The sequence below is a fragment of the Rhipicephalus sanguineus genome, chromosome 5, assembly GCF_013339695.2.
Source record: "Rhipicephalus sanguineus isolate Rsan-2018 chromosome 5, BIME_Rsan_1.4, whole genome shotgun sequence".
NCBI classification, from domain to species: Eukaryota; Metazoa; Arthropoda; class Arachnida; order Ixodida; family Ixodidae; genus Rhipicephalus; species Rhipicephalus sanguineus.
In genome coordinates, this window is record NC_051180.1 from 73,557,860 (window position 1) to 73,571,854 (window position 13,995).

At 47.9% G+C, this 13,995-nt stretch overlaps 1 protein-coding gene across 2 annotated transcripts in view; it reads right to left on the bottom strand.

Moving 5' to 3' along the window:
* LOC119393779 (uncharacterized) overlaps window positions 1-11,021 on the bottom strand; it is a 102,091-nt gene extending 91,070 nt beyond the window's left edge. Inside the window, exons 1-2 of one of the 2 annotated variants that reach the window (XM_049416357.1) lie at window positions 10,874-11,021; window positions 1,046-1,119 (exon numbers count right to left, since the gene is read on the bottom strand). In XM_049416357.1, coding sequence (XP_049272314.1) covers window positions 1,046-1,119; window positions 10,874-10,928 — 129 coding nt within the window. In that variant the 5' untranslated portion in view covers window positions 10,929-11,021. The remainder of the gene's footprint in view (window positions 1-1,045; window positions 1,120-10,873) is intronic. The other variant, XM_049416358.1, reaches the window with a different exon arrangement.
* Window positions 11,022-13,995: the final 2,974 nt, after the last annotated feature.

Genomic DNA, 13,995 nt, shown 5'->3' on the forward strand with positions numbered 1-13,995 from the left:
GAAAATCGGTCCGGGCGCGATCCGAGTAAGCGGCCGCGGATTTTCTGCTTTTACGGATAATCCACGTCCGCTTTCCGGATCCGCCGCTCCGCTTTCCGGATCCGCACTCGGTGTGAACGTGCCTTAATTGTACGACACCGTCTGCAGTAATTGATGGAAATAAAACAGCGCAATTTTTACGTGCACTCTAGCAGTATCTCCAGTCTACGTAAAAGTTGTGCTGGTTATTTACATCATGTAACCATATGGGGCGGAGCGAATTTTGACAGGCATTCTCAGATCATGAATGGTAGCGTGCCGCTATCCCTCAAGAGAAAGGTATACAACAGTTTCATCTTACCGGTATACTGAACTACGGGGCAGAGATCTGGAGGCTTACGAAAAGGGTTCCATATAAAGTCAGGTCGATGCAGTAAGTCATGGAAAGAAAATAATGATAGGTCTAACCTTAAGGAACAAGAAGAGAGCAGAGTGGGTCAGGGTACAAACGGGTGTTAGGGACGTCTTAGTCGAAATTAAGAAGAAATGGATACGGGCAGGAAATGTAGCGCGAAGGCAAGGCAACCGCTGGTCATTAAGAGTAACAGGCAGGATTCTAAGAGAAGGCGATCGCTCGAGCGGGAGGCAGAAAGTTATAAGGTGGAAGGATGTGATTAAGAAGTTTGCGGGGATAACGTGGCTGCTGCAAGCTCAGGACCGGGTTAATTGACGAAACATGGGAGATGTCCTTGCCCTACAGTGGGCGTAGTCAGTATGACGACGACGATGATGAGGAACATGATGCTGTATCCATACGAACTCGCACAAATGTTTGACCTACTGGAACGCAGTTCCAGCAGGGCATGCGTGACCACCGTCATTACGTCTTGTTCCTCCTATGGCGACTTCAGGATTTTCAACCAACGACCTCGCATATGCGAGCACTGCCACCATCCGCCGCATGTCGTCCCCGAATCATCAGACGTGGCCTCCGCGACTAGCACCCGTAACGCGCCGTTTCTAACCATGGAGGCCACGCTTCAGAGCGAATGCATGTGTTGCTCACCGTATGGGGCGCTGCTCCTGGGCGGCCTGCTTCCTTGGAAGCTCCATCGGCGTCGGCGGGGCCGTTGTGCGCACCTGCGGCAGCAAAACAGAGATGGCGCGGTGTGGTAGACGAACATTAAAAATGATATACTTCGCGTAACAAAATTGTTAAACCACATTTTTAACAAAACTATAGGTACAATAAAGCGATGAGTATAATAAGTGAAAAAGATTTCAAGAACACAACTCAGACAGGTTGTGCCTTCGAAGCTGGCTTCACGGGAAACCTAAACGCACTGCGGTGAAGCAACAATCAAAATAGTATTGCCTTGAAGCCACTTCTGAAATCAAAACTTGAGCTGTCAAAGCCGCATTGCGAACCTTCCCGTCTCATGCGTGTAGTTCTCCTTATACGCTTTCTCGCTGCTATGGGATAAAATTTAAAAATCAAAATCGAATCAAGAGTCTACTGTCAAAATGGAACGCACGAGTCATGAGAGACACGATACCCTGAATCCCAACTGCGCTGCGAATCTGGTTCGAACCACATGTGGTTCGTTATCGAGAACATAAATATGAGCACCCAAAACTTATCGCGGTCCCAACCCGTCGAGAGTCGAACCCGCGACCTTGGCTCCGCAGTATTACATACAGCGCAGGCACTGAAGCACTGGGTGGGGACGGGGATAACACTTAGGTCTCCCAGCCTCTTTGGTCACAAGTTGCAATTATTATTCTCAAGGGCTCAAAACTTACATAATTTTCTTTAAATATAACGCTGCCTCTCGGGAACAAAATTCTATACGTGTAATATTTCGACCACTACACGTATACAGGCTAACGGTCTTCATAATTACAACAAATAATTCATTACTGATATGCTCCTCTCACAGGTGATGTGCTGTGTGATAGAAATAACTAAGTCTTTGTTACAAGAAGATTTGGCAGTTATTATTCGGTTGAACATATTCCAATAGCAAAAAAAAGTGCAAGCTGAGCGCACTGATACGCAGCAACTCGTCAAACCTGTTAGCGCACCCGCTAATTATTCTCCCTACCGAAGTGGCTTATGTCACTGTTTTTGGTTAGTAGACAGTTAACCTTACATTCAGTTGTACGTTTTTTTTTCTCATTGTCGTTACAACTTGTAGCATTCAAAAGTGTGTCGCGTCTCCATGGAGACACCGTGACTGAAAGGGTTACTGTCACACCTGTTACTAGTATCCCTTCTCCCTCTCTCAGCAGCCGTGCAGAAAAGCCCATAGGGAAATATTAGCAATATATGACGTCACATGACGTCAGCCGAGTCGTATATATATGAACCAGAATTTTCATCGCTTGTAGGGGGCGGTAATTTTTGGTCAGGGGCTGTGGGTCAGTTGAAGTTAACGACCACAATAGCGTCCGGCCTGTCTATCACTAGAGACCGGATTTTAGGCAAACGCCTATTTTATTTCTTGCGCTCCTATCGCGCCATTTTGATATATGAGAATTAGAGGTTAAGAAGAGCTTTTATAGTGTTTTTATAATGCCCAAAAATGCATATTTTTGGCGTTCGTGTCTAAATGCTTACAAATGCCTATAAATGCCTATTTTCAAAATTGGCGCTTATGTAAATGCTATTTAGCCCCAAGTTTCACTCTCGGGTGCTGTCTGAGACCGTTATTCATGTTACCGCGTAACATTCACAGTTGGGAACTATGCGGTTCAAGCTGGTCCTCTAGTTCAACCAACTCCCGGAAACAACCGCTAGCAGCAGTGAAGTGGGACACGCCGGAGCGCCGGAGAGCATTCGCCGCCACGCTGACATGGCGCGAGCGTTTGGTGAATGCGGAACCGTGGAGAGCCGTCAGTGGAAACGAGAGTGAAGGGTAAAAGAAGAAATAAAATTGTGATGTGTGCGCAGCTTTTGTTTTGTTTGTCATTTACTTTTCAAGGCGTTCACTGCAACAGCGTAGCCAGAATTTTTCTTTTTTTTTTTTGGGGGGGGGGGGGGGGGTTAACCATAGTTTATGTATGTTCGTGCATGCGTTCGCATGTGTTCGTATATACACACACGCAAAACTAAAAGTTTCGAGGGGGGGAGGGGGGGAGGGGGGGAGAGGTAGAACACCCCGCTCCCCCTGGCTAAGCCAGTGGTTCACTGCCAGGGGAAAAATCGGCTCTGCGCGATTCGACCCGGCCAATAGGAGGAATCCCTGCCTTCTGGTCTTTTAGTGATCTGGCTGTCTGCTCCTGTTCTGCCCTTCTCAGTCGTGCCAAAAAGACACCCAGGAGTGCGTTGATTCCACAGTGCACATTTGACCACGGAAAAGACGCACAGTTCTCAGACCACTGGGAAGACCATGTTCTGAGAACCGTGCGGGACAAAGCCAGATGCACGGCTATGTTCTACCGTTGGCGCCTTTGCGCCATCTTAAGCAATAAACTTTTTGTTTTCCTGTGGTATATAGAGGTCGCGCACGTCCTCGTTTGAAATTATTTGCATTTACGTGAAAGTTTATTGTGCCTATATTTACGATATTGGAGGCCTAAAACGTTGTTTTGTCTGCCTATTTGTGGGCCTAAAACGAGCTTTTTTAATGCCTAAAAATCCGGCCTCTACTTATCACATGCTTGCCACCAGTACTCGGTCGCCAACAGATGTGGCGTAACTAAACCCACAGTCTCTGTCTGTGCTGGCCACAGATAACTAGAAATTGAATTAAAAACAACCTTATTTGTTCCTGCGGAATTGGAATCAAGATTATTATGCTTAACATAATCTAAACGTGGGTGCGATAGAAAAAGAATCTGGCTGATAGTGTCAAGTTTTGCGCCAGAAAAAAAATTGTATGAAAAGTTTCGTGATAAGCTGATTCATGAAAAAAAAAAAAGATGTCTAGGCTGTTACACACTGTGAGGCGGCATGAATCACACGTTCTAAATGTTGGTAGTATTTCGCCTCGCCATGCCCCGAAGGATTCGCCACTGAAGACGAAACGTGGGCGCCCCCTAATGGGCTAATACTGTATCGCCCATGGCGGCAAATAACGCAGCGCTGCCCGAGAAAGCGGCGAGGAAATTAAATGGCAAAAAAACAAATCGCGTGATGGCTTGCAGCCAGAACAAGCAAATGAGCTTTGAGCAGGGAAAGAAGGATCACTGACGCTTCGGAGTATGCGGGGCGAGGGCGGAGCTTTGGGCAATAATAGATTCAACAAACAGTTTCAGTCTCAACAATGTTATATATGTAAAGACGGAATCCCCTCTCTCAAATCAATGAGTATCACCTCTGAAATAGAAGCCAGCACTAAAGCACACTTCTCAGTGAGCATGAGTCAACGCACCAGGGGCGTAGTCAGATTTTTTTCATGGGGGAGGGGGAGGGTTCACGCGTGTGTTTGTATGCGTGCGTGTATATATATACACATGCAAAATTGACAATTTTCGCGGGGGGGGGGGGGGGGGGGGCGTTGAACCACTCCAAGCCCCTCCCGTTAACAGCGCCCCCCCCCCCCCCCCCTCCTACGCTTATTCAATGCACGTTAACTTATACCGTGCACTGAACCATGTTACTCACCGAATCGCACGTCAAAATGCCGTTCCCAACATAGCCGTTAACAGTTGATCGCTCGTTTTTCTCCTTTTTTTTTCCTTCTAATGTTCGGGGGCACGCGTTCTTCTATTTTATCTCTATCTACCCGATGTTGTTGTCGCCCCATCTGTCCATCAACGAGGTTTCAACGGTTGTGTCAGCGCATGTCCCACATGTCGTCGTCGTCTGTCTTTTCTGTGCTTATCGTAAATAAAAACTCTGCACCGAATAGCGGAACAGGGCGTATTATATTCAGCGAAGTAAATTCGCTTTAACTGTCAGACACATATCACGCACTATATGTTGATGCGCTCCACACAATGGTCAACTTCATATGTGGCCACACTGACCCACATCTTAATTCATGGTTCTTTCGGAAAATCGAGCGAATTTACTAATATGCGTACATTGTGTGCGAATATTCTAACATTGGGATACATGTTCATTATTCGCGAACGTGGTCAACACAAGTTAATGCAGGTAGCGCAAAGAAACACGGACACAAGCGAAGAATAAGCGAAGAAGAAGCGAAGAATAAGCGCCAACACCTAAGAGTACGTGTTGGCGCTTGTCCCGTGTACTTGTTCTTCGCTTGTGTCAGTGTTTCTTTGCGCTACCTGCCTTAACATGAGTTCCCACAATCTAGCCCAGTTATCCGTTCTCGTAAGCAACACGAGTTGATCATTTTAGTGACCGCTTCCACATGGACGTCTTGAATCGGTTAACTCGACAACTTCGGTATCCTCGACTGCGATAGTCGAACATACAGCGTTAACGTAATTATTACAGCATCCAACCAGCCGCAGGAAAACAGCCATTCATACATTCCAGATACTGTACATGCCTTCTATAACGTAGCGATCTCATTTTTTTTAATGCATGAGTGGTGCTTATATCCAGAATAATAGGGGGGGGGGGGGTGGGGGGGGGGGACTCCGTTAAAGGTCTCCTAACCAGCCGCTGAATATACAAAAAACGAGTGCGTTATTCTCTCCTGGCGTTTCTCCTCTTTCTGGCGCACTTCGTGACGAAAGAACGGTGGTTCACGTGACGTCATTATGGCACATACTATCGATTGGTGCATACACGCGAAATATCAGTTGTGAATTGCCTCCTACACTGCTTTGCCATGCAGCCGCCCTACCGTTCTTTCTTGTCTCGCATGACTAGCGTGGGTGATCAACTGATTTAACCTCATTTTAAGTGTCTTCGACTACACAAGCGGAGATAACAGCGCGTAGCCGACAAGTGCGAAATCCTGATAGGCTCCACGCTTAGTGCTGGTATTGTACACGTGCTTTTAAAAAATAAGTGGCGAGGAGGAGATATCACCTGTAGGAAGGGTAGCGAGTGCGAGAGAGAAACCCCTGCCTCGTCTTTGAACTCGGGCTTTTGAGGGGCCCTTTAACATTTGTAGTTTGTTATATATTTTCGATATGCTGACGTCACGGGCGTAGCCACATATTTATTGGCAGTGGGTGGGTGGTTGAACTGCCAAACCCAACCGCTATTACGCCAATGATCGACGCTATTGAAATGTCTAGGGATAACTTCCGTGCGCTTACAACGTTAGCTCAATACGTCCTTTTATACATGCCGCCGTAATTGAACGCTGGCGCTGCAGTTGCATATGCAAGATTCCTGTAAACCTCGAAAAAATTACACATCATCTCCCCTTACGGGTTAACCATGGTGGGATGCGAGAGCATCACGGGGGGGGGGGGGGGGGGTTGCGCATCGAATTTCCGTTTCACTTATGTGACTTATGAGACGGTGCTTGTCGAGGTGTTTGAATTACCGCTTGCCGATGCTGACGTTTACGTTCGGCTTCGCGAGCTTTCCTCTGCTCCGCGGCGGCGGTGGCGCTGCCGCTGCAATTAGCGCCGACGTTGTTCATGGCGTTTCGCACACCGTTGCACAAAGAGAGAATGACGGAAGCACAGCGATTGCGCGCTTTCGCAGCCTCGCAGCTTCGAGATTCGCTAGCGTTCATAGCGCCGTTGCGAAGGAGAGTGCAACAGGAGCCAGCGCGCGCCGCATTATATATGTGCGCACAGCAGTGGCGGAGAGAGAGAATCGAGACAGGATAAACGAAGCGGAGGCAGCGCTCACGCCACCGCCTCCCACCTCCTCGCACTCACGTGAGGAGAGGGGGAAGAGTTGTCGCATGCGCAGTATTGGTACGGACGCCGCAGCACGGACACCGGAAGAACTTTACCGAGAGGTTAACTTTACGGCTCACGTTCCTTACCCATATTATCACTACTCAGGTCAAACAAAGGGTATTCTTTACCCATAACCCCCCCCCCCCCATAAGAGCACCATGCTTAAGGAATATGTTCCACAGGCCGGTTTAAAGAATGGCGTATTCCCTAAGAAACGAAGGTAAGATATGTCAAGCTTTGCCGATTTGCAAGTCGCCCAGTTTTCAACAGACTTCAGGAAAAAGCGTTGGATGAAGATAAAAACGATACATTTTCCTTATTTGTTTCTTGGTTTTCATTAAATAACAGGTAATCAAATAATCGAACCAGCAAACCGTGGTTCTCACCTAAGCCCACATTCTGTCTCATTTACCATGGCGGCAATAAAATCCGTAAAAATCCGCACCAAAGTTAGAATAGCCGACACCAACAAGCAACACATCGTAGATGAGAGTACTCATTCATCGGCCTTTTCTTCAATCACTGCGAGATGAAAAGGAAGACCACTGGCTAAAACGTTTCACCTCGTGTTTATAACAATAGAGAAATGCCAAAACCTCACGAGCTGAAACTTGGAAGTTCGAAAAGGAATTAGGTCTGCAAACAAGCTCTCGTGAGTAATACATGTCACACCGTCGGTCCGTTCTCTAATCGCGTGGCAGAGCTATCGGGGTTGATTAACAAGTCGCAACGGCTCGCGTCTCGACTCCCTTGCTTATACTGCAAGCTCGCTTCCGTTGAGAAGGCGATGACACCAAACAACAGACAAGCAACAAATGCCCCGGCACGCATTGTTACAGACGCACTTTTCATTTTTCTAATTCAGCCTTCCCGGTTTGCACGTGGTCCTCCAGCTTTTTGGCAAGGACAAACTGCAGGAGTCGGCAGGAGCCAATGGCGGCATACGCTCTTTCATTATTTTTTCGGAGGGGAGAGTAGTAAAACGTGTTCACATTTGCACTACCCGCGCAGCAGAAGCCGACGTTTCTGAAGCTGTTCTTTACAACCAGGCGCCCCCTCCACAGATGTTTCGCGGGTTACGTCACCGGAGGTGCAAGTCGAACCCGAGCACCGCCGAAATACGCAGTTGGATGGAGATCAAGAGGAGGAGGAACGCGTCTCTAGCACATCCCTCAGAAAGCCGCCAGTCATGCATGTGCACTCCGCGGAAAAAGAAAAAAAAAAAAAGGCGGCTTCGTCCGACGCCTCGCGCACACACACACGCGAGCTCGACCGCCTTTCACGCCACTTCCACGATGACGCACCAGAACGAAAAAATAAAAATTACACCACCTCTCGCGAAAGGGGACCATGAGGCGATGCGAAGTAGAGCACTGCACGGGCCCGGGCCGGCCCGAAAGCCCGGGCCTGGCCCGCGGACCGGGCCGGGCCGGGTAAGGGCTCGGGCTCGGGCCCGTGACCTTCGGGCTCGGGTCGGGCTCGGGCCTGAGCCAGGCCCGTATTAGGCCCGGGTCTCATACGTATCTGTTTAATTGCGTGTGTACGTTGTTTGGCTTTGTTTTTGTTGTTGTTTTTTTTTTTTGGGGGGGGGGGCTAACTTCTCGAAGCGACCCAGGCTATATGAGACGCCATCGTTGAGGACTCCGGGTAATTTAAACAACCTGGAGTGCATTGGCGTGCACAGAAATTGCACAGTACAAGACGTCTACAATTTTGCTCCATCGGTATGCTACACGTAATTTCAAGAAATTTCCACCATTATAGTGAGTGAAAGACGTTCTCGGGCACCGTGTAAGGAAAGCAACGGTAAACTGCCTAGATTAGTACATATAAGATGTGTGCGTTTGTATCTAGGGAAACATTTCGAGTATGAAGCTTGCAGGAGGCTTGCTACATTTACTCAACAGCCCTAGTTCGTATGCAATTGATGTAGACTCAAACGAAAAATGTCTGCCATGTTTTTTTGTTGTTTTTTTTTTCACTTTATCGAGGTATTATATTTTGTAGTCGTTCTTTCAAATGCAAAAACAAGGCTGCGTGTTTAGCACTGCGTGCGTACATGAAACAGCCATCTATGACTCCAATTATATTTTATATGGCCCTGCAAATATTCCGCAAGAGTTTTACGAGCGTAATTAACCGAAAGTATACACAGTACCAGTGAAAGTAGTGACACTGAAAGGGGTACTGACACCTTTTTTCGAAGGCGAGTTTACTCTGCCATAAAAATCTCCTGTATGCAGAGACGGCTCTGAGCAAGTGTGAAGCTCAGCAAATGCTGATAAGATATTTTAATTTGATATTAAAGTCATTTTTTCCATGGCGCACCTACTGACATCGACACTAGCCTGACGTCAGGCTACAGTACAAATTATGGTGACTTCACGCAGCCGTCTGGCTAGTTGTGATGACGTTGGGTACCAAGATTTCCAAGATGGCCGCTTGTGCGTCATCAAAACTTCCAACATGGCCGCTTGTGCGTCACCAACGGAGCCACGGTGCGGAGCGGCCGTGGAAACGTCACTATATATTGTGCGAGCACGTGACGAGGAGCTCATACCGTGTTGTGACGTCACGGTACAGTAGGAACCGAAACTAGCTTTTAAAAACATACTGTAATTACTTTTCCAGGGCGCACTCGCGCTTAGCACTGCCTTTTCTAGGCTCTTGAGGGCTTGACTTTTCATTTGACGCAAAAAAACAACAGAAAATATTCGTGTCAGTACCCCTTGAAAGAAGTTCCTAAAACAATCTCTAGAAAATATCTTGTGTGCGGCAGGTATCTTCACAATAACCGAAGTTTGGACAGTGCCTCCTTTACGCTCAAGGCATAACTAGCTGAAACGGGCCGGGCCGGGCCCAAACCTTTCAGGCCCGGGCCGGGTACGGGCCACATTTAAGAACACCGGGCCGGGCTCGGGCGGGCCGGAGCATGGCGTTTGCGGGCCGGGCCGGGCCCGGGCCGGAAAAATCGGCCCGTGCAGGGCTCTAATGCGAAGCCGGAGCACTTGCACGATCGCCTTCCGCTGGCGTTCCTTGGGTATGCTACCGACCTCGGGCATGCTAACGACCTCGCGTCGTGGAACGCGAAGAGGAACGCTACGCGCGTCGTGTCTTCCCTCTAGCCTGGCCATTAATTCTCAAGGGCGAGCGGGGAACGCGGTCGACAGGCGCGTGAGTGGGGGAGGGGGAGCGTAGGAGAGGAGAGGGAGGCGGGGAAGCGCATGCACTGGCGCTCTTCGCGGCGTTGTGCAGGAGGGAATGAGGCGCGCGAGAGGAGGGAAGTGGAGAGGGAGAGGGGGAAAGCGGAGGAGAGGAAGGGGGTGTAGAGGAGAGGGTTTGCGCATGCGCAGTAGGGGTGGTCACACCGCACACCACCACCACCATCGGATTGAACTCCGCCATAAGGTGCTTCGCATCTAATAAAAGAGAAAAGATGCGCCGTCTTTGGGAGCGTAGGCTGTGGCACGTCCGCCAGGGGAAGTGCAGAGGGTTTCTGCATGCGCAGTAAGGGTGGTCACACCGCAAACCATTACCGCAACCGGAAGAAAAGGTGCGCCGTCTTTGGGAGCGTAGGCTGTGACACGTCCGCCTGTTGTCCCGCGCCTGCAAAAATACCTCGCAAAAGCAAATGCGATGCCAGATGTGAGCGCGCACGACTGGGCACACAAGGCCGTGCCGGGCACCGCGCTTCGCGGCGCGGAGGCTGACAAAATTCGCGGTTTCGCCGAGTCACAGTGCCGGGACTAGACGCCGCAAAGGGTGATAAGTACTGTTGCTATGAAAGCCGGCATTCGAAGCGCCGCGATAAGTGCCGATCTATCGCGATAAAGACCGCATCCGCTGCAGCGGTAAACTCCTCTGTAAGAATGCCTCCGTAATACTAGCAAACACGCGCAAATACTACACAGAAAGTCACAAGACAACCGCTGGCGGTTGTCCTGTGTCTTTCTGCGTAGTCCTTGTGCGTGCTCACTAGTATTACGGAAGCATTCGGTCAGAGTCCTCTAGAAGACCCACGACGCGCCTTACAGAAGTCGTGCGCCATACCTGCGCTCGTCTGAGGAACACGCGAGAGAGATGGCGAAGGCATCGAACGTCTCACCTGGCTCGGTTGACTTGGCTCCCCGGCCGAGCACCTTGGATGCAACTCCGCCCATGGTTGCGACTCGAAGCACGCACTGAGCTTTTTGCGGGTCCCTCCGGGGACCGATTTTGAACGGCGGCGGCGGCGTCGACGTCACAGACGGCGCTGCGCCGGCAGGAAGGGCGCTAGTGTAGCGGCGGCGGCGGCGGCGACGACGCAGACACCACCGTCGACAGCGAGCGGCGCGCCGAGAGAACCGGTGGTGGTGCGAGACCACGAGACCCGCCCCCGCGCGTGATTGAGGAGAACGCCCCCTGGGAGACGGATATGTGTTCCAAAAGAGGAAGTACCCTATCGGTCGATGATGGTGATGATGATGATGTTCCTCTGATACGGCTCGCAGCCACCCTGGGGGAATTGGCCAAGAAGTAGACGTATGAAATAAAAAAAAAACATTTTGAAATATTACAAATGATACAAAAAATATGAAAAGAAAAGACAACATACAAAGGAGACGCGTAGTAAGCTGGACCAGTTCGTAATGGTTCACTGCGGAGAAGCAAAAAAAAAAAAAAGACAGAGCACCAGAGATGATGAGATTCTTTTGTTGCCACGAGGGAATTACTTCTGCCTCATATAAGCAAACAAGAGGTGTTCCGCAAGGATCAGTTTTGTCACCTCTTTTATTTAATATCTTATTATCATCAATTCCAGTTCATAAAAATGTTCCTCTTTACGTCTACGCTGATGATATTGCTTTTTTCTCGTCATCCCGAGATATCAATACTCTGTATCAAATCTTACAGTCGTACTTGAGTGAGCTTGAGGTATGGCTTGACGGGCTGTCTTTTTCGCTTAATGTTAGCAAATGTGCTCTGCTTGTATTTCCGCTATCCGTTCCCGTATTTCTTTCACTGCATTATCGAAATGAACCGATTCCACAAGTAGCGGCACTAAAATATCTAGGCATTCTTTACGTGGAAAAGTTAAATTGGCAGCAACAAATAGAATCAAACACCCGTAAAGCAGAAAGCGCCTTAGGATTGCTACGCCGGTTTTGCAGTAAGAATTCAGGGATGCGCAGGGATACGTTACTTATAATATACAAACTTTATGTACGCCCAATTCTGGAGTTTGGTTGCGTTCTGTTTTCCGGAAGTGCAGAATACAAATTAAGACCTCTTATATTGTTAGAAAGGCAAGCTCTGCGGCTGTGTCTCGGACTACCTAGATGTGTTGCGAACAGCGTGCTTTATTTGGAAGCTCGAATCATTCCGCTTGATGCAAGATTTCGACAGCTGACCGTGCAAACATTTTTAAAACTCTACGATGCGCCCCTCTCCCGTTCACAGACACTTTTCATCAAATCTCCAGACTCTTTCTTTAGGCGCCCGTGGCCTCGTTATCAAAGACCCCAAGTCATTTTCGTCGAGTCTCTGTTGTCTAATCTTCACGTTTCCCTTCAGCATTTAACTCCCCAAACCCTATGTTCGATGCCAGGTGACTTAATTTTCGATGACATTTTTCCAAAAAATGCTAAATTACTTCCAAAGCATGTTCTGGAGGGCCTCCTTCAAGACCATCTCAGTCATTTTCCTCATTATGTGGTAATTTCAACGGATGCAACGCAAAATCTTCAGAAGGCTGGAGTAGGCATTTTTTCTCATCAGCTTAATTGGTCTTTTGCGCTCCGTTTGCCTGACTTCACGCCAATTTATCTTGCAGAATTCCTGGCTATTACATTGGCTCTTCGGAAACTAAATTCTCAGCAATCAAAAGCTATTATTATTTCGGATGCTTTATCTGTTTGTACACATTTAACGTCCGCAAAGCAGTCTCCTCTTCTCAGGATATTTTGGTCTCTTGTACCGCGTAGCCTATCAGAAGTTCGGTTTCTTTGGGTCCCCGGGCATGCTGGAATTGCACTAAATGAAACCGCTGACTCGCTCGCTTCGGCATCGTTAAATTTCCCGGTGGTACTAGTAGCTCCACAGTTTTCTTTTATTACTGCTGAACGATTCAAACGCCTATTAATCTTAAAAATCAACGAAACATCGCTCCTACAACCTGAAGAATTTCGGCACTTGCAATTCACATGGAACACCGCAAACTGCCTTTCCCGTCAATGTGAGGTGACCCTAACAAGCTTTCGCTGTAGAGTTCCTCGGTTAAATTATTATCTCCACAAATCAGGATTTTCAATAACTAACCTATGTGCAGTTTGTAATGAACCGGAAACAATAGATCACTTTCTTCTCACATGCCGCCGTTTCGCCTCACTGCGCCGAATAATTCTTGAGAGACCGATTGGCATGCTCGGATTGGCAGTTGATACACCCACCCTTTTATCGTTTGGAGCCAATCAGTTGGGTGCGGGCCGCAGTGTTATTCTGTCAACGCTACATAAATTCATTCAGGCAACTGGAAGGATACGCTGCTAGTGGTACCGCCAGTTACATCCAATTCTTTGATCCCCTTCTTTATTTTTGCTAATTTGTTTTTATATTATGGTTTATCGAAAGCTTCTGCCCCTTTCACCTTTTTTTTTCTTTAAGGAATGTTATTATAGTTCTTATCTAATTTCTCTCCTTTTTATTTTTTAGCCAGCGTTGTGTAAACCATTTACGTTATAAAGTACAGTGTGGCCAATCCCCCTTGTGGGTATGTGCCAAGATCTAGGCGACAAGACAAGACAAGATGATGAAGAGAAACAAACAAGCCTCTTTCCCTTCTTTGGCACCTTGTACTTTTTTGCGCTGTCCCGCAATGAAAGGATAGACTGCGATAATTGTGCACTCGTAAAATCAGACCAGACAGATTTATATTTAACCGGAACAGAACAATTGAAACGGTGATACTAGAATGTAACCCAACTTCTTTTTTTATTTCATCTTTTTTTTTATTTACAACACTGCTAGCCTCAAGATGGCGGCCGTAGAAGGGTGCGTTTGACATCAGTACACACCAAAACAGCAATGCAGGAAAAGAAAACAAGGTTTGAAGAGGATGCTACGTACGATTAGTAAAACTAGAATGGAAATACAAAGCAATAAAAACAAAAAATAACAAGAAAGACACTTCGCAATCTATTTTTGATGAACGAAATTATTTATTGCTGCTACAACGATACTAATAAAAAT